Below are 20,085 nucleotides of genomic sequence, written 5' to 3' on the forward strand. Positions count from 1 at the left end.
AACATCAGACCTCTAATACAGACTTTGACTTTTTCTTTCTGTTTGACATAGGACTTGGGACGCATTCCCTTGTACTGATGCAGATATATACACAACATATATGTGTCCATGCCCTGGCTATGTGATTTACCACAGTGTATTTAGTTGTCTGAATTGGGCTAATAATAAGAACCACATCAATGGTTGCCCTAAATCGATAAAGCAGAATTCATGTGTACAGGCTAAAACGGTGCGAGTGACCACGTAGCAAGATATGATGTATTCCTTCCTGGAAACCAACAGTCTGCATGATTCAGTCTTTCTCTCCTTGTCCAAACTGTTAGTATTGTGTGCTTGGCTTGATAATTCAAGCCGTGATGTAATGGGACTCAAACAGAGTTCGGATCTGAATCAGATTGTAACATTGTTCTCTAGTGACTAAATACAAGGAGGAGGGCGAAGCAATTCATGTATATACGTTAGCACTGGAAAATAATTTAGAATTATTCATGTTGACCTTGGAATCAAGGATCAAAAGTGACCAGGAACTGAAGGCTGATGTTTTACAGTTTTGGGGAGGATGGGTAGAATTCAATGACAGGTTCAGAAGGTTTCACAATTTGTAGTGGTGGCTTCCCCACTTCTTCCTTCCTTTTTTAGAACTTAAGATGAACCTGCTGGAGGATGCTAATGGCCAATCCACTCCAGCATCCTGTTCTCACATTGGCCAACCAGATGCTAACAACAACAACAACAATAATTTATTACTTGTACCCTGCCCATCTGGCTGGGTTTCCCCAGCCACTCTGGGCAGCTTCCAACAGAGATTAAAAATACATTAAAATGTCACACATTAAAAACTTCCCTGAAGATGTCTTCTGAATGTCAGGTAGTTGTTTATCTCTTTGACATCTGATGGGAGGGCGTTCCACAGGACGGGTGCCATACCGAGAAGGCCCTCTGCCTGGTTCCCTGCAGCTTTGCTTCTCGCAATGAGGGAACCGCCAGAAGGCCCTCGGCGCTGGACCTCAGCATCTGGGCAGAACGATGCGGGTGGAGACGCTCCTTCAGGTATACTGGGCCGAGGCAGTTTCATGAGAAATACACCAATAGAACCTGAGCGCAAGAGCATTTTCCCCTCTTGCGCCTTCGTTTTGTCCTGCGTACTCTTACAACCCAACCACCCACCCTTCATTTTCTCTTTCTGCCTTCCCATAAAAATCAAATCATGAACAAAGAACTTGCACCGGGTGGAAATACTTACTACCACACCGCAAATAACTGAAGTTGTTGTATTAAATATTTCCACTTAATGCAAGTCACTTGTTCACAGTTTGATTTTTTAATAGAAAGGAGGAAAGTGCAAAAGGAGAGAAGGAAGGTGGGGAGAGAGAGAGAAAGAGCAAGGTGAAAGCGAGAGAAAGAGGGAAAGGGAGAAAAGGTGAATAAGGAAGATGGTCTAGTTAGTTTTACCCCACCTATAGAGCCAAAAAATGGTGCCAACTTGTCTACAATTTGTTCTCCTTTTATATGTCCAGTTGCAAGGACTTACTAAAAAGGCGGGGGTGATGTTCCACTAGAACCACATTGATGGCAAAACTAACACAGCTGTCTGTATTCAGCTGAGACCACTGTGTGTTTAAAGGGCTAGAATGTCACTTTGGATAGTCATGGCTTCCCCCCCCCCAAAGAATTTTGGAAGCTGTGGTTTGTTAAAGGTGCTGAGAGTTGTTAAGAGGCCCCCTACTTCCCTTAAAAAGGTAAAGGTACCCCTGCCCGTACGGGCCAGTCTTGACAGACTCTAGGGTTGTGCGCCCATCTCACTCTATAGGCCGGGGGCCAGCGCTGTCCGCAGACACTTCCGGGTCACGTGGCCAGCGTGACAAGCTGCATCTGGCGAGCCAGCGCAGCACACGGAACGCCGTTTACCTTCCCGCTAGTAAGCGGTCCCTATTTATCTACTTGCACTTTGACGTGCTTTCGAACTGCTAGGTTGGCAGGCGCTGGGACCGAGCAACAGGAGCTCACCCCGTCGCGGGGATTCGAACCGCCGACCTTTCGATCGGCAAGTCCTACTTCCCTTACAGAGCTACAATTCCAGAGCTCTCTTTGGGGAAAAAATTGATTGGTAAACCAATCTGGGAATTATAGCTCTGGACAGGGAACAGGCCCATCTAATAACTACTCTTAGGACCTTAACTCTCAGCTCCCAGAATTATTCAGGAGAAACCATGACTATTTAAAGTGTAACCATAACACTTTATAAATATGGTGTAAATGCAGCCTAAGGTCTGCTCCAAGTAGATCCATTGAAATTACTTGACCTCAATCAGTCACATCTATTAATTTCAGTGGGTTTTCTCTGAGCACGACTTCCTAGGATACAACCCGAAATCTTGCAGAACTGGAAATCCAAGGCTACATTGGGGTCCACTACCCTCTAATGCTAGCAGCCCATGGGAATATTTTTTCTCGATCCTTTATTATTGCTCATGTGGCTTGTTCCAACTTTTGCTCGCTGTGTTTTGCCAACGATTTCTTGTTTTTGCTTATAGTGACCTGTTTCACTTTTCTGCCTTGGGCACGTGTTGTGTGTGGGGCTTGTGTGTGTGGAAATGCGGGTTCAAACACGAGAACTAAATAAATGCAACTGGGCAATTGTGGCAGCTGTGACTAACCATGCACTTTGGTTCCCCAGGTGACTTGTACATCGGTGGGGTAGCAAAAGAAACCTACAAATCCTTGCCCAAGCTGGTCCATGCAAAAGAAGGGTTTCAAGGCTGCCTGGCCTCTGTGGATCTGAACGGGCGCCTCCCAGATTTGATCTCGGATGCTCTGTTTTGCAACGGGCAGATAGAACGCGGATGCGAAGGTACGGAGCGATCGTTTTGTAATCCTGTCACAGCCCCTTCAACGTAAAGTAAATATGCATATGCCTCATCATAGGTGCGTTGTAGCATCTTCTCCTCCTGCTGTGTTCTGTTTATTTGCACTGGGATGATGACAGTTTCCTATCTTCCCCGCTGTCATCCATTTCTGCTCTGCTACCGATGCTACTAAGCCAGACCTGTTTTACATTATTAATGAAGGTGGATGCCATTGTGGGAGAAACGTTCGCTGATGGCACAAGACACAAATTGAACCTGAGAACATTAACTTATCTTCTTGAATATAATCGGCAGAGTCTGTTCTTTGCCACCAACAAGCTGATTTGCATGTCTCTGTTTTGTTTGTGTCGTATTTTAATTAATTGTTGTGATAATTAGCTCCCGTGCAGTACTTTACATCATCACGGTGCTTAGATGATAGTTAGTGTATAAATTAGCTAATTGAATTGAGATGCACATTTCTTTCTCTTTTTTTAGCACAGGTTGTCTGTTTGCATGAGATGTTAGTGTTTAGCAGGGTCTCAGGCTAGGTTCAAGGTTTTTTTTAAAAAAAAGCTATGCTCCTGTACCTATGTTCTGTTGGGCTGTTTTGTTGCTGTATTCCTACTGCCTAACCTGCAGCATTCAAAGCGACAACTCAGCCCACCAGCCACATATGTTGGCCGACCAGGAGCTTGATAAATCTCATGGCTTTGCTCTCTGCTGGTGACTACAGAGACATGGAAATTTTCCCAAACCCAGCAGGCTATGGTATGAGTTTGATGGGCTATTTGTGATTTGAAGGCTCATCAACTGCACAGGCTTTCTAAAAACATTTCAGAAGAACAAAACTGGCCAAAGTTTCAAAACCTTACACTTCAGTACGAATGTCGAATGAAGGAAGTCCTATTGTGTGGATGAAAGGTTCATACCCAAAGAAAAACAGAACTGGGTTTGGATCAAGACTGGTGTCCCCCCCCCCAAAAAAAAGAAGCAGTTTGGAGGGCCGCCAGGTCACTTGTGAGGGAGAGGGTCAAATTTCCAGGGAAAGTCAAGGTGTTGTGTTGGGTTAACCTCCCTTCCACATCAGCCAAGACCAAAATGGGTTGAATATCCATGGCAGAGGATCCTCACCATCCCAAATTGGATTTGTGGAGTTTGCATCCCCAGAACATCAGTGCTCTGCTTTAACTTTTCCACATTAAAGCTTTAATCTAATGTTTGAAGGACGTAGGAAGTACATAGGAATTGGGCAATAATGTGCAATTTGGTTTCTGGTTTGAGGCCATCTTAGATTTCTCAACATAGAAACCATCCCCACATTTTTAAAATGTTTTTATTGCATTTACATCCCCACCTTTTTCTCCAAGGAGCTCAGAGTAGTATACACAGTTCTTTTCTCACAACCGCTTTTTACTGTCATGTACCTGGCAAGGTTCAAAAGCATGATGTTGATGGGTCAGTTGAACACATGTGTTTGGCCCTTCCAAAAGATCAGTTTCCACATTTACTTCCAACATGAGGTGAGAAAAAGAGTGACATGACTCAGTCCCTCAGTTAAACCCAATAAACTAGCCATTTTGCTATCCCTGAAAAACAATATTATTCGGACACAGGCGAAGAGACAGAAGCAACCCAATTAATCATACCTCTGTCATATGGATTTTATTGATATAGTAGATTCAGTTTTAAATTAAGGACTGCTTTTCCATATATGAATCTTCCTGGACCCTGGGATCCTCATATAAGGCCCTTCTCTGCATGATACCTCCAAAGGAGGGTGGCAGTGAGAAAGCAGGCCTTCTTTGTAGTAGCCCCCAGTTTCTAGAATGTTCTCCCCTGAGAGTCCCACTTGACGCTTTGTAATAATGTTGTTTGCCAGGCAAATGCATTTTTGTTCCTGGGGCATTTGGGCAGCACCAATAATACTGCTTAGAGAGCCAGTGTGGTGTAGTGGTTAAGAGCAGTAGTCACGTAATCTGGGGAACCGGGTTCGCTTCCCTGCTCCTCCACATGCAGCTGCTGGGTGACCTTGGGCCAGTCACACTTCTTTGAAGTCTCTCAGCCCCACTCACCTCACAGAGTGTTTGTTGTGGGGGAGGAAGGGAAAGGAGAATGTTAGCCTCTTTGAGACTCCTGAAGGGGAGTAAAAGGCAGGATATCAAATCCAAACTCTTCTTCTTATTATTATTGTATTGTTAAATCTGTAGATGTATCGGAAATATTTTGTCAGGCATATGATAAGCATTTTAAAAGATATTCCAGATAAAATCTACACACTTGACACCAGCAGTGTGCAGAGTACTTTGTAATGCAAAGTAATTTGTGAAAACATAAAATCACAATGACATGGCCAGTTCATGACCCACCAAGATAAAAGGTTCCCCTCCCCACCTGTGTGGAAGTTCATGAGAGATTTAAGGTATCACTTGATTAACTAAGCTCAAACAGATAAACCCTGAGAAAACCCAAACTAGCCTGTTCCAGATTTTCTTTTTTACGTACGCCTGTTCTTCTTTTACCCCTTTCTAATTTTAATTTGATGATTAACATTGAATAGAAAATGTGTAAATAAATGCATAAATGTACAACATCCAAACACCTAAAGGTAATTTCACTTTATTTTGCAAAGTGTCTAGATAACACTTTCTAATGTTGGTGAGAGAGGGGGCATAAGGTGTTGTACAGTTTAAGTTATTAGATCTTGGCATTAAAATAGCCAGTTAATGACGTAATGGCCAAATCCTTAAATATCACATGTTCTACTTGTCCAAGTTGTTAAAGTAATGGAATACTGGTCAGTGACTTAGATAATCAGTCCTGTTCGCACAACCAAACTGGGATGTTGGGAACATGAGTTTAATATTTTTATCATGTGAACTGCCCTGAGATATTCAAATGAAGGGTAGTAGATTGATTGATTGATTGATTGATTGGCCCATGGAAAGTGTGACATAGATCAAAATTAGCAATGTGTTACTACTTCTCTCCATGCCTAGCCCTGATCTCAGCCACTTTTACTTCCTCATCAGAAAGGCCCCCAAAACAGATTGAGTTTTGGTGTGGTTAATGGAAAGTAAGAGCAGTTGGCTTTGGGATCCATGTGACATGACACAGACTACCAATAGTGACTTGGACGCTGATTAAGAGGGAGAGGGGATAGCTGAGTCAGTAGCCAAAGGAGCACCTGAATCTAAGACCTGCAGAAATGAGACCCTAAAACAAAGACTCTCAGAGACTGAAGTGCCAATGAGAGACCAGAATCTGCAGCCTCAATGACCCAACATGCCTAAGCTGTTCACCTGCAGGCAGTATGGCTGCTGAAGAAGCAACCAATGGTCAGACACCAGGATTGTGGTGTGCCTATTTAAGAATATATGTGGCATCTAGGAAGGGGCTGGGGCTGGAACTATATAAGGTGGTGGTTAATTAGTATTCAGCATTTGTTGGAGCAAAGTTTGTCTTTCCTGGGAACTGTCCAGGGTACTGAAGGAAATGCCACTGGTCACTTTTGCTTTGTATTCCAGTCCTTGAGCTTTTGAATTGCTGCTCAACCTTTTCCTCTTGGCCCTCTGTTTATACTGCCCACTTTGGATCACAGCCATGCCTATTTCTGCCTAACTTCCATTGTGGGTTTACCCTTCAACAATATGGTGGTGCACTCACACAACTGCTATAGCATTTGCTGAACTTTGTGTAGATCCAATTAACACACTGGTTTTCGTTCACCAAGGCATGCAATTCCACCTCTCAAAAAAACCCAAAACACATACACATAAACACAACTACCTAGCAACAAGGACTGATTGAGCAACCATGTAAAGGTGGTGTGGTGGTGATGCACCTCCCGTCCAGCAGGGGTCAGATGATGCTAAAGGCCAATAGTTTTACATCTGATCCTATCAAGCTGACGACCACCCTGGCTTGGTTTCAGGCACTTAAATGCTGTGTCCACTTAGCTAATTGGATGACTTCCTGGCATACTTCCCAACTGCCAGAGATGACATTACCTAAAATTGAGCACTTGGGTATATATTGGATTGAGTTGGTAAGTGCCTTCTCATGGACCATTTCATTAAAAGTCACCCAAGGAACCTGCACGCAGGAGCATGGAATAGCATCTGATTGGAAAGAGGAATGAATGAAAAATGTAAACCTTCTCTTCCGACCTTGGCCCAGTGCATTGTGGGAGCAATGCAAGTGCATCTGTGACTGAAGAGCAATAAGTGGTTCTTGATGTAAATTTCAGTCCTAATTCTGTCAATTCCAGCAGGAGGCCTAGTGAAGAGGAAGATCGAAGAAGATAATGTGCTAATGACTGAACTGACTGTGTATGAACAAGACAAATGGCTAGTCAGGATTAAACCATGCATTCCCTTTGCTAATGCATTCACATCTATCGTATAGAAAGGAGTGCTTTTAATTCTCCTTCATTACATGTCATCAGCTCAATTAACCATTATATTTGTAGTAAATGCTGGCAAATTACTGCATTCTCATTTTGGCTTGCCTGGAGATTTATGTCTATTAGTATTAATTTATTTGCATTACATGGACTTTCTTTTCAATTTTAAGAGCAGCATGCACTTTTGTCTCTGAACGGTCTTTCTGTGTTTGCTGCCATTTTGATATTTGCTTACTAACATTTAATATATTTTGCTTTTTTTATTTTGCTGGCAAAGTTGCATTGATGAAAGCTGATTTGCAAGGTAGATAGCCCTTGTGTATATTAAGCAAGACTGAAACCCATAATACGCATTGGGAGCCATCGGCCACATCCGCACTGGTGTGTGTAATGTTGCATCGGATTTTTCCACTCTTCCCCTTCCAAAAAAAATAATGAAGCGGGAACCTTCCTCTTACAGGATATTCTGCACAAAGGCTTTCAGTCTTGTGTCTATCTGTATAGTGATTGCTTTAGTGCTTTGATCATGCCTTTTTCTTTCAATTCTTTTCTTTATTTTCCCCCTAGTGGTCTGGTTTATGATCTCTAGAAATAGAATAGCTTTGTTTCTCACGTGTATGTCACTTTTGAGCATGCTGGTGCGTTAATTGGCGGATCCCTCCCCCCATATATATAATTATAACGTATATATATTTAATAAAATGAGAAACCCTGCATGAGATAATTTGAAGCATGTGCAAAGATACTTGCCAACATTCCTGCTAATAAATCGATACACAATGTATAGATTTTTAAATAAATAAAGAAGCCAACCCAAACGTTCCTTGGTTTTCTACAGGCATAGCTTTTCATCAAATCATTGCTTGGAGATGGCAGCACTTTTCCCCCTCTAAGTTATTTTTAATTTTATGATGATTATTTAGTTTTAGATTCTGTTTTCCACTGTACCGTGCAGAACGCATCATGCTGGACAGAGATAACAAAAGATGTCGCAATGAAATGAAATGTTGCAAAAGCAATGTTTATGATCACCACCAACTCATTTTGCTTGAGTTAACTCTCTACTTTGGTCATATTTCTGAATGAGCTCATCTCTTCGTGCCCCTCTGTGTTAACAAACCAAAGGCCATATGCCTATTCATAAAAGGTTTTTTTAATATATATATATAAATGCATATGGCCAATCCTGCTATTGGTTCTTTTTCTTAGTTTGCTCTTTTACATGTGAGATGTTGGCAACTACCCTATGTGATCCAATGGAAAATGCAGTTGCAATGAAAGACAAAAGCCCAAGTTTTATTTTTCTGTGTGTATTCTTGTTAGGCCCCAGCACGACATGTCAAGAGGACTCGTGTGCAAACCAAGGAGTCTGCTTGCAGCAATGGGATGGGTTCAGCTGTGACTGTAGCATGACCTCTTTCAGTGGAACGCTGTGTAATGACCGTGAGTACTTTAGAGACTCTCTTTCTATCTGGCTACAAGTCTTAAAGGCTCTGAGGCATTGGGAGCAAGTGTCTGAAATGGTCCATTATTTTAACCTTATATAGTTAATTGAACTGGCAAACTCTGCAAAGATTATTTTCTAAAAAATGTTCAAAGGAAGCAGTGCGTTAGGAATTGCCCACCAGAACGTGACGTGTGGGGAGACTTCGGAAATATGATGCTGGAATTTCTGTCTAATGCACATGTTTGAATATTACACGTTATTCATGGATATATATATATATATATTTTCACTCTCTCTTCTTTTATCTTGGACATTTTTGGGGGGGGGGTGGAGAGAAATTCTCATCTTCTTAAGATATATTGTAATTTTGTAACGAGGCTTGTAATTACTGTGAAACAGTTGACAACCCTCATTACCTTCCTGCGTCAAGCTGCTTTAGGAGACATGAAATGCTCTGTCAAGTAGTGATAACACAGGGTTTTTACTTTGCTTAAATGTCATCAGAATAAGTGCTGGTATCACTTACCGATCACAGAACCCTGCAGAGACGAGGGATCGCTTTGGGTTTTCTGGAAACATCTGAGATGTGCCATAGGATGATTTGGCCAAAGTACCCACCACTTCTGCACCACATGGTGAAACTCAGTTAACCCCTGGTGGGAGAGTATCTGAATGGACCATGGTGAGAGGATCATGCTGTTGTTTTGTGATAGAGACTTCAGGTGGAGAAAGGCTCCATGTGGGAAGCTGACGGTTGTTCCCACAATTGCAGCCATAGCGATGCCATCAGTGGCCCTGTCTGTATTGCTCGGTTCTCACAAATTTTCTCTTTCTTGTGTATACCAGTATATACAACCACATGGGGAGCTGAGGAAGTGTGAACTTGTCTGAATGTTTGAATAAGCTCATGAAAACTGATCTGCGTCATCTTTACTTAAAATTGCTCTCTTGTCTTTGTAAAGTGCAGGCATCTCTAAGTGCAGTTTAAACCCCTTTATGCCTGAAAGGGATGATATAACAGCTCTGCCTAAAATTTATTCCCACATTATTAAGAGGAAACTGAGTGAATTGGGAAGGAGGCTTCGAAAGAAAACCACATAGGCTTCTATAGTTTTCTGTTTGGTTTGTTTGTCTTTCAAATTCACTTCATTATCCTCTATGCTTCTGTTTTGCATTGATCAGAGAAAATCCAGTTTGCAAATATTATTATTATTATTTATAAGTGTGAAGAGTGATTGTTTTGTTGTTTTGTTTTGTGTTTTGCTTGGCATTTGTCTGATTGTAGAGTATACTTTATTGTAAAGTGATTTCAGGTGAGTTTCAGTGGGAGTTTCAACTCCCATTGGCCACAGCTAACATAGCCAATAGTCTGGGGTGATGGGAGTTGAAATTCACCAACATTTGGAGGGCCAGAGCTTCCCTGACCCTGCTGTAGAAGCAGCTTAGCATAGGTGTTGAGAACTATATTGACTTGAGCTATACTTCAGCAGCCACCAGGAAGGATGGTAAATGCTAGTTGTCAACCTAGCTTCTTAAGGCTGCAATCCTATGCACACATACACTAGAGTAAACCCAGATGAACCCTGAGGCATTTACTTCTGCATTGAAATGTCTAGGGTTATACTGTTGGTGTGGACATCTAATCAGCTCATGAAGCAGGTTTAGGTTCTTCTTCTCTGCTTCAGCAGTGCAAACACACCATTTGGCATTTCTCAGGAGTTGAAAATTACCCTGAGATCTCACTGCTTCATGACATTAGCATTTTGTTTTGCATCCATTATCAGTTTACCAGTATGATCTTTCTCCCCAAGCACACATGTTGTGAAATTTGTACACCAAAAACTGTAGAAAAACCCGACAATTTTGCTGGATTGGAGTGAGTGACTGCTAAAAGCATATTTCTGGGAATTAACAGGACAAAGGAGACTGGTGGTGTTTTAAGATGGAGCTCTGGTTAAAAAAGCAAACTTATTTCATAGAGAAATCCCATGTATTTTTCAATGGATCACAAGAAACCTTGCCCGATTGCTTATCTCTGTTTATTCCCCAACAAACTGGGTTTAAGAGAGCTCATCAAACTTGCACAAATTACTGTACTCAAGTTGGTGTTTTCACTGTGTCAACCAACGTGACCTCAATTCATGGAGGCTTGGCATTTATGTCACCTCTAGCTTTCGTTTGATTCCTCCCTCTGAGATTTGGATTATTTCTGCCCTTAATTCCCATTGCAGAGAACATGGGCAAAAACTGTGAACATGAACAATGTTAATGTAATGGTTGAGAGATATCTGTGCTGAGATTACACACACACTTATATATCTGATTCCTGCGGTGCTGCAGATTTTTTTAAAATGCTAAAAGACTGGGAGCAGTTTATGAAAGATGATAACCTACTTATTTCATAAAAATAATTATTGTAGTTAAGAAGTAGCCGCTCAGCATCCAGATTGCTGGCATTTGTCTCAAAGTGATAGTCTTTCACAAAGCCAGCGTTTTGCCTGGCATAGGCCTACATGAAATAATGTGTGAGGCCAACTCAACGGTGTTTTGAATTTTGCAGTTCAGATTGACTGCCAAAATTCTGTGGCATATCAATCTGCTGATTTGAACATTGGTTGGTTCTGACAATATGACTCAATATGATCAGTTGATCACTTTAATTTAAGAGCCCAAGTGCTTTCATAGATGCATGCTTTTCTTGTGGTCACGCTGCATCATGGGCTTCGTAGTTACATTGTTTCAAGGGTTAAAATATATAAGATAATGAAAATGCTTCAGTGCACAAAGGAGTAAGTGCAAATTGTTAAAAACTAGAACATTGAAATATTGTGCAAAGACTTGTGTGGAAACATAACATTGTTTCACATATGCATGTGAAGACTGGTTGAAAATATGTTTTCTTTTGGCATAAAATATTAGAGTCAGAATAAGACATAACCATGAAGCTAAACCCTAATGCCATGTTTGCACATTCCAGTGGCTTTTATAAGGATCTCTTTTGTTTTATGTGTTGATGGCATTTTCAGTGTGGGTTCTCCTCTTGTGGAGAGCAGACACAACAGTGGACGAAGCTTTCGTATCTTAACAACAAGGCTAGAGAATCCTTGGTTTGTGGAGGGGGCCCTGGACACTTTTATCCACCAAATTCTGCTCACCACCTATCAAAGTCCTTTGCAAAGAAAAACCACTTCAAAACACTGCTTCCTTCTGATAAAATAGTGACCATTCCACCTTGCAAACTGCAGCTGATCCAAAGCATGGGACTTACTAGAAAGAGGATGGTGGTAATTGATGGGAAAAAACTCCATTCATGAACACCAGATAGCCTTCCTCCACAGAGCACCAACAAGGCCATCATTGTAATGGTCAAAAATGCACCCAGAGTGATGCAGTTTATCCTGACATCCTTGGCAAACTGCCCATGGAGACCACCTGCTGACACCAAGCCTGATCAGCATGCATTCACCTGTAAGCTTGCTAACCTTGATAATTGCAAAGACCAGGCATGTCCTACTTCCCATTCTTTGCAAGGGAAACAATGCAAGATTGTTTGGGCCTCAGATGGCAGAGAGGTTGCCTTTTCTTTTCTCTGATGATAATAAGGCACTTGTAGATGCAGGGCTGCAATTTTTAGGAGGTGTGACATAATAGAAGGTGTTATATTGTTCAGTACAAAGACAACTGGTAGGGGGAAAATGTTCCCGAGAACGAGGATTATATAGGAAACTCTGCAAAAAGGACACTTAATGATTACTCTTACAAATGGATGGCTGTTCTGACTTCTCTGAACTAGGGGGGAAAAACTTTAGGAACATCCTAAGTATTAGTAACAGCAGGTTTTTTGGTAGTTTGAGCTGTTCTCCCGCCAAAGCAGCCAGCTTTTCTGTAAGCACAGGGTTGGAAAATGATCCTGACCCAAAATTAGAGCCTCTGTATCAAATGTTCCTCTCTACTCTTCCCAACGCTAAGGTTCCTAGATGTTGTTATATCCAGAAACGCAGTGTCTTATTTGTAACATTCAAGATGTGTTCACGTAAGTTCAATGAATGTACTGTCAGTGTATACAAATAGTTGGAACTACACAAATCAGCAGCTACGCACTCTTTTACATGATCACCTGCAGATGTGCAGAAACAGCTAGTACCTGTGTCCAGTGTAATGTGTGAACAAGCCCAAAGTTTTGTCACCATGGCATGGAAAATGACAACTGTTGTTAAAGCGGTCACTTCCTACGAAGGTTCAGTCTTGTGTGCAAGATTGTGGTGCAGCCTCATCGCTTTCTCCTGTCGTTAGAACATCTAGAGCCAAACTAGAGGAGGTATGAGAGACTTGTGGACAAGATGTCTCAAAAAATGGAAGCTGCTCTCCTGTGTGAAGAAGAATTCAATAATAATAATAATAATAATAATAATAATAATAATAATAATAATAATAATAATACTTTACTATTTATACCCTGCCCATCTGGCTGGGTTTCCCCAGCCACTCTGGACAGCTCCCAATTGAATATTAAAAACACAAACATTAAAAACTTCCCTAAACAGGGCTGCCTTCAGATGTCTTCTAAAAGTAGGATAGTTGCTTATTTCCTTGACATCTGATGGGAGGGCGTTCCACAGGGTGGGCACCACTACCGAGAAGGCCCTCTGCCTGGCTCCCTGTAACCTCACTTCTCACAGTGAGGGAACCAGCAGAAGACCCTCAGAGGAGGACCTCAGTGTCCGGGCTAAGTGATGGGGTGGAGGTGCTCTTTCAGGTATACAGGGCCAAGGCCATTTAGGGCTTTAAAGGTCAGCACCAACACTTTGAATTGCGTTTGGAAATGCCTTCTATTTGAAAAGAAAGCTCTCTAGATCTCACCAAACGGGCCACATCCAGACTAAGTTGCTTCTGCTTAGTTCCAGTGAAATTAATGGGACTGCTTCTGCCATTATGAATTTTTGCATCTAACATATCCTGACTTCATCCCAATGTGCTTAAATTTAACTTGATGCAAATAAGGAGTTTTGGTGGGAGTGTGTAACATGAAGGTCTTTTCTTTGAATCCATCCTGTGGCAGATATTGCAGTGCACTGTTCTCTTGTGCATGATGAGCTTGTGTTTCGTCATAAATCCAGATCCTTTCCCCGATATGTTCCTAAAGAATGACAAGAATCAGTAGTGCACCTGACAGAACATGTCCTTGGAATTCAGTTAGATAACTGCAGCCATGACTCTCACCTACTTCATATTTTCCCCTAACGAAGCCATCTGACAGAGACGGCTCCAACATATGCATGAAATCTTTGTGTGAGGAGTATCAGACTGCATCCATAGAAACTGTTGCATGTGCAGAAGCTGATTTGCCTAGCCAATCCCTTCCCTAATTGTGCATCTCATGTTGCACACCTGCTTGCTCAAGGGCATGCATTACACAAGTGTGAGTTCTTTTATCGTCTTGGGCACATAGCCTTCTGGGGCATATACTCTGCTTTCAGTTGCCCCTTCTACATTCATTTTACAGACCCTCTTTAGTCGTTCACCCCTCACACAGTCAGAATAATGTGAGGGGGAGTGTGAGGTGTTGGCCATTTATTGAGAACCCTCCCTCCCACCATGCATTGGGGGCTGAATGCCTGAAGCAGGGGAGTCTCCTTTACTCATATCCTTGCACAATTCTGAATCCTGCATAATCAAGGTTCTAAGGCATGCGGCGAACCCATGGGGGCAGGGGTAGCACACAGGTGCATTAGACAAAATCATGAATGAAAGAGAGGACTATTGATGGCTGCTAGCCATGTGTCACGGTCCAAGCTAAAGTCCCGGCTGAGGGAGTCGGGACCAGAGGCAAAATGGTGGGGTGGGGGCAGGAACGAGAGTCCAGAAGCCAGAAGTCAGGAAGCCAGGAGTCCAAGGATCAGAGAGCCGGGAGTCAAGAAGCCATGGGGTCCGAGGGTCAGGAAGCAAGGAGTCACGAAGTCAAGGGATCAAGAAGCAAGGAGTCAAGGAGCCAAACACAGCAAGGCAGGAAATGTGTTGCTGTGGCCCAAAGCTGAAGGGAAATGCTTACCTTATATCCCTTCCCGGCTCTTGCCACCAGGTGCTGTGAGTTACCAATCGGCCTCACCTGTGCGGCCGCACCTTGCCTCTTCAGAACACACTTAGGAAGGCCCCAGTCCCATGAAGTCCTACTGGTCACAGGGCCTGGCTCCTGCATTCACTCCTGACACCATGGTGGCTGTACTATACATCTACAGTTGGAGGCAGCATGGCTTCTGAATACCAGTTGCTGGAAACCACCAGAGGGAAGAGTGCTCTTGTGCTCGAATCCTGCTTGTGGGCTTCACACAAGCATCCAGTTGGCCACTGAGAGAATAGGATGCTGGACTAGACGGGCCATTGGCCTGATCCAGCAGGTTCTCCTTATGCTTTTATGTGGAGGCAGAAGATCTGCAGAGAGGATTAATAAGATGACTTACATGGTCTATGCAATGCAACATGTGCCCACCATTGATTTGTGATCAACTTCCATGGGCAGTTTCCAACTAACTCATTCCATCAGCTCAAGGATTTTCATTTGTGTGATGGAATGTTCTCTCCTCATGTGCTCCACACCTTCCCAAAATCTGCTCAGGAGGGTTGGGGAACCAGAACAGAGTCCATTGTGCACATGGAAATCCTTGCGCTGGCAGAACAAGTTAGTTGGCTGCCACATAGTGAGGAAAAATCCTTCATTCAGCTTATAGATGTACAGAGCAGTCTACAGGGAAACTGCACAAACTCCCTCAAAATGAATTTTCAGGGTCAAGGCTTACCCTGGGATAGGTTAAGGAAGAATAATAAAGGAAAGAGTGCCTTTGGGTATCTCAGAACGTATTTGATTCATTACTGAGTGAAGTGTAACTAGTCAACACAAATCTAGATGGGAAAGCTCTCTGATTAGAGAACCTGATCGTAGGCAGCTTTGGACCTCAACATCTCTCCAGGGAACAAACTATAGCTCAGCAGCAGAATACAAGCCATACATTCAAAGGGACGCAGGTTGAATCCCTGGCATGTTCACCAAAAGGGAGTTGTTGTTGTTGTTGTTGTTATGCTGCTATTTTTTCACAAAATGTGGACTAAAGTGACTTGCAAAGTGAGTGGCTAGCAGGATGTAGGAAAACCTCTGTCAGCCAGATTAGACGATGCCAAGCTGAAGAGGCAAACAGATTGAGGTGGTATAAGACAGCTTCTTGCACTCTTCTCTTAGGCATTATTTAGCTAGCATTCATTGCCATCTCTCTCTGATTGGTGTTTCTTTCAGTAATGATTTTTTTTTTATCCAATGATCCTACACACAGTCCCTCCCTAAGTGTTCTTGAAGGGCATTTGTGTCTGATGTGCATCTAGTCTCAGTGGAGCTTTATGATTTGTGAAGCTCCAGATTGGCAAGAATAGCTTTGCAGTAATTGTGGTGGTTTCTCAAGAGGCAGTAATTATGTAACTGGAATCGTGGGCCAGGCTTCGGAGCGAGTGCTCTATTGCACCAAACTGGTAAAAGGAAAAAGACTGTTGGAAAAAAACATTATTTTCTCTCATCCTCTGCAGGGAATCATAAGAATGGTTAAAGTGGACTTGGGGTCTTATTATGGTTTACTTTTTTGCTTTTAAATCATGACACGCTCAAACCTACTACACACAGAGTATGTGTGAGAAATCGAAAATAAAAATAAGAAACCTTTCCATTACATATCTGGAGAGAACAAATGCCCAAATCTTTATGAATATTATTTTGGTGGTTCTGTCCTGATTGCATTTAGACATTGTATGGCTTATGACATCCCAGCCTTTTCAGAGGCCCTGCAGGCAGTGACGTAGCATGGGGGGCTGAGGGACGGTGGCCTGAGACACAAATGTCTGAGAGGGGTGAAACCAGTTGCTCTCATGATAGGCTCCCTCATCAAGGCCATGTGGCTGAGCTCCTGCCATCTTCCGAAGCTGGGGGGAAGCAAGCTGGGCCTGATCCAGGCCTTTGGGGCTGGGGTGAGTTCCTCCATCCCAGTTCTGCAGGCCACTTGGGGCACAAGCACTTGCCCAACCCGGGTGCCAGCCACCCACCCTATGCCACTGCCTGTAGGGATCCATTTAAGCTTAGATCTGGTGTCCTACAGGGTCTGACCAGATGTCCCCAGGAAGTGTGGTATAGAGGCAAGAGCCCTACTTTAAAGTTGCCTTTCAGCACCTGTTTGATTGTCCATGGCAACCCTGCATCTGAGGTCCACTCTGGATGTGTGCCTTGTAGTTCACCATTGCACAGCCTTTAAAAAAAAAAAAGAATTGCTGGCATGTTCTACAAGCTGCAAGTAGGGAGACTGTTGTTGCACCTGGGGCTTCCCATAGGCATATGGCTGGACACTGTGAGAATAGATAACTTATTTCCCCCTCCTTTGTCATCTCCCCCACCCTTTTAATTGAAAACAATTTAGTTTTTCCTAGGGAAGGTCCTCTAGGACCTTCTAAATCCTCTTGGGGGCCATTTTGGATACCTTCTCCATTTCTGTGATAACCATTTTGCAATAGGGTGTGCAGAGTTGTACACTGCGGCCACACAGCACAGATTTTTTTTTAATAAAGGTGTTCTATGATGCAGGTCACTTTATTTTCAATCCCTTTCCTAATAAATCCTAGTATGGAATTTGCTAAAATTATTGCAAACCAGTAGAGAAAGCTTTTGCCACTTCTCTTTCTTGACTTGAATAACTTTCTTCTCCCCTTGTGGCAGAATAAACAACCTTAAATTCCAGGCCTGTGCTCCATACCTGCCCTTCATCGAAGTTAGTTCTATTGACACGCTTGAGATGAATATTCTATTTGTCTTGATCTTTTGCCATTTGTCATTTCCTTGGGAATAAAAATATCACTTCTTTGCATCGTAAATTTTACTCCCTGGATCTGTTCAGCTTTTACATTTTCTTTTTCTTTTGGGGGAAAAAAGAGAGAGAGAAGAGTAGAAAAAGGAGGATGGCACATTTAATAGCCCTCTTTCTATAAATCCCTAAGGGAGAGAGGCTTTATGGCAGAAAAAATATATATTCAAAATGATAGTATCTCCATAATTGAATGTGCTACCAGGAATAATGGAGAAGCAGCAGAAGAAAAATGTTTTGGCTTTGCTCAATCAGTAGTGGTGTTGCAGATCAAATCCAGATAGTTTGCACTCCAAATTCGTAAGCAATTTTAATTTCTGTGCCAATGAATCCTGGCCATTTTGCCTACCAGTTACATGCAAGAGCTTTAAGACAGTAAGCATAATTCCATTTCTTTTTCCACCCCGCCACACCATGATTGTATCCTAAAGCCTTTCTCCTCCTGACGGCCCTGACTCACTGCTGAAACCTACTATTAGTACAGATATTTAATTTGAGCTACTTAATGCAGCTTTGCTGGGATAACCAGCCTACTTTTTTTTTAAAAAAAAATGTTTCCTTTGCAAACTCGACAAATACACAGGGCTGAGGGACAACATTTTCAGGCAAGATTAGCCTTTCTTCCTGCAAGACATGCAGTATGTCAGACAACAGAGTGGGTGACAGAGTCTATCAATGCTTGTACCAATTACTGGAGCACAAATTCGCGGCAGCACATTTGCCTAATCTGTGTATAGCACTGTTGATCCAAATTGCCGGGAACTGGTTTAAGATGCGATCTGGTGCGCACTTTCTTTCTTGCGCTCAAACCCCACTGGATTCATTTGGACTTACTTTGGAGTAGCTGTTGTTATCCTTTATCCATTTGCATCCCAGGGTGGGCAACAAAACAACCCCATAAAAATACATACCCCGTGCAATAAGTATTAAAACAATAAAGCATCATATAAAAATAAATTACAGTCATAAACAAATTCAGCGGAGCAGCAGCAGCAGCAACATACCAACTGTTGGCCTCCAAATAATATTTACCGTAAAAAGCCTGAAGCACAAAAACAAGCAGAACAGCAGCATCGTGGGAAGTGTTCCCTGTTCAGTTCCCCATTAATTCTGCGTCCTGTGATCAGTACTCAAGGGGGTGTCCAGCAGGGAGACAGCAATGGGGGTGGAGCTGCTTCCTGCGCTTGTGTTTCAGACCACAACTGGTTATTTTTCAGGAATACTTTGGATGCCCCATATTTCATTGCATAATCCACTCTAGCATTTTCCTCTAAGATTTTGTGGCACGCAACCAAGTTAATAATAATAATAAATAATAAATTTTATTTATATCGTGCCCTCCCCAGCTGAAGCCGGGCTCAGGGTGGCTAACAACAATAAAATAGTACAACATTCTAAAATCATTTCATTATAAAATTAATTCAAATCAAATTGATGGCAACCATTGGGCTAGAGTTCTGTGAAGATTGCCAAAGGAGGGAGTCAGGCTGTGCCCTGACCAAAGGCCTGGTGGAACAGCTCTGTCTTGCAGGCCCTGCGGAAAGATGTCAAGTCCTGCAGGGCCCTAGTCTCTTCTGACAGAGCGCTCCACCAGATTGGAGCCACAGCCGAAAAAGCCCTGGCTCTGGTTGAGGCCAGCCTAACCTCCCTGTGGCCCGGGACCTTCAAGATGTTTTTGTTTGAAGACCGTAAGTTCCTCTGTGGGGCATACCAGGAGAGGCAGTCCCGTAGGTATGAGGGTCCTAGGCTGTATAGGGCTTTAAAGGTTAAAACCAGCACCTTAAACCTGATCCTGTACTCCACCGGGAGCCAGTGCAGCTGGTATAGCACCGGGTGAATGTGATCTCGCAGTGAGGACCCCGTAAGGAGTCTCGCCGCGGCATTCTGCACCCAATGGAGTTTCTGGGTCAGTCTCAAGGGCAGCTCCACGTAGAGTGAGCTACAATAATCCAGTCTTGAGGTGACCGTCACATGGATCACAGTGGCTAGGTCAGGGCAAGAGAGGTAAGGAGCCAACTGCTTAGCTTGGCGGAGATGAAAAAATGCCGCCTTTGTTATAGCTGCAATCTGCGCCTCCATGGAAAGGGAGGTGTCGAAGATTACACCCAAACTCTTAACGGACGGTGCTGGCACTAATTGCACCCCTGCAAGAGATGGGAGTTGAGTTCCTCCTGCTTCGCATTTCGTGTGGAACTAATGTTTTCACCAAGGAACCCTATACACAACCTTGTGACAGTCACAGTTGACAATACTGAAGGAGATGGACCAATACCATGACCTGGTGTAAGGAAACTTCTTGTGTTCTCAAACCTGAGCAAGTGACCTATAAGCAAAGAGAGGTCTCCAGTGCTGCCTTAGAGCATAGCTCTCAACGTTTCCCTTTTTTAAGGGAAATTCCCTTATTCTGAATAGGATTCCTCGTAAGAAAAGGGAAAAGTTGACAGCTATGCCTCAGAGACATCAAAAAGCTATCATCTGCACATATCTTTCTGCATCATT

General features: G+C 42.9%; 1 protein-coding gene across 26 annotated transcripts in view; it reads left to right on the plus strand.

Annotated features, from left to right (window-relative positions):
• NRXN1 (neurexin 1) overlaps window positions 1-20,085 on the plus strand; it is a 985,083-nt gene that overhangs the window by 520,679 nt on the left and 444,319 nt on the right. For all 26 annotated transcript variants that reach the window (XM_077925450.1, XM_077925448.1, XM_077925461.1 and 23 more), the window contains 2 exons: window positions 2,678-2,851; window positions 8,575-8,694. In XM_077925450.1, the coding sequence (XP_077781576.1) occupies window positions 2,678-2,851; window positions 8,575-8,694 (294 nt within the window). The remainder of the gene's footprint in view (window positions 1-2,677; window positions 2,852-8,574; window positions 8,695-20,085) is intronic.

The sequence above is a fragment of the Podarcis muralis genome, chromosome 3 (genome assembly GCF_964188315.1).
Source record: "Podarcis muralis chromosome 3, rPodMur119.hap1.1, whole genome shotgun sequence".
Lineage (NCBI taxonomy): Eukaryota > Metazoa > Chordata > Lepidosauria > Squamata > Lacertidae > Podarcis > Podarcis muralis.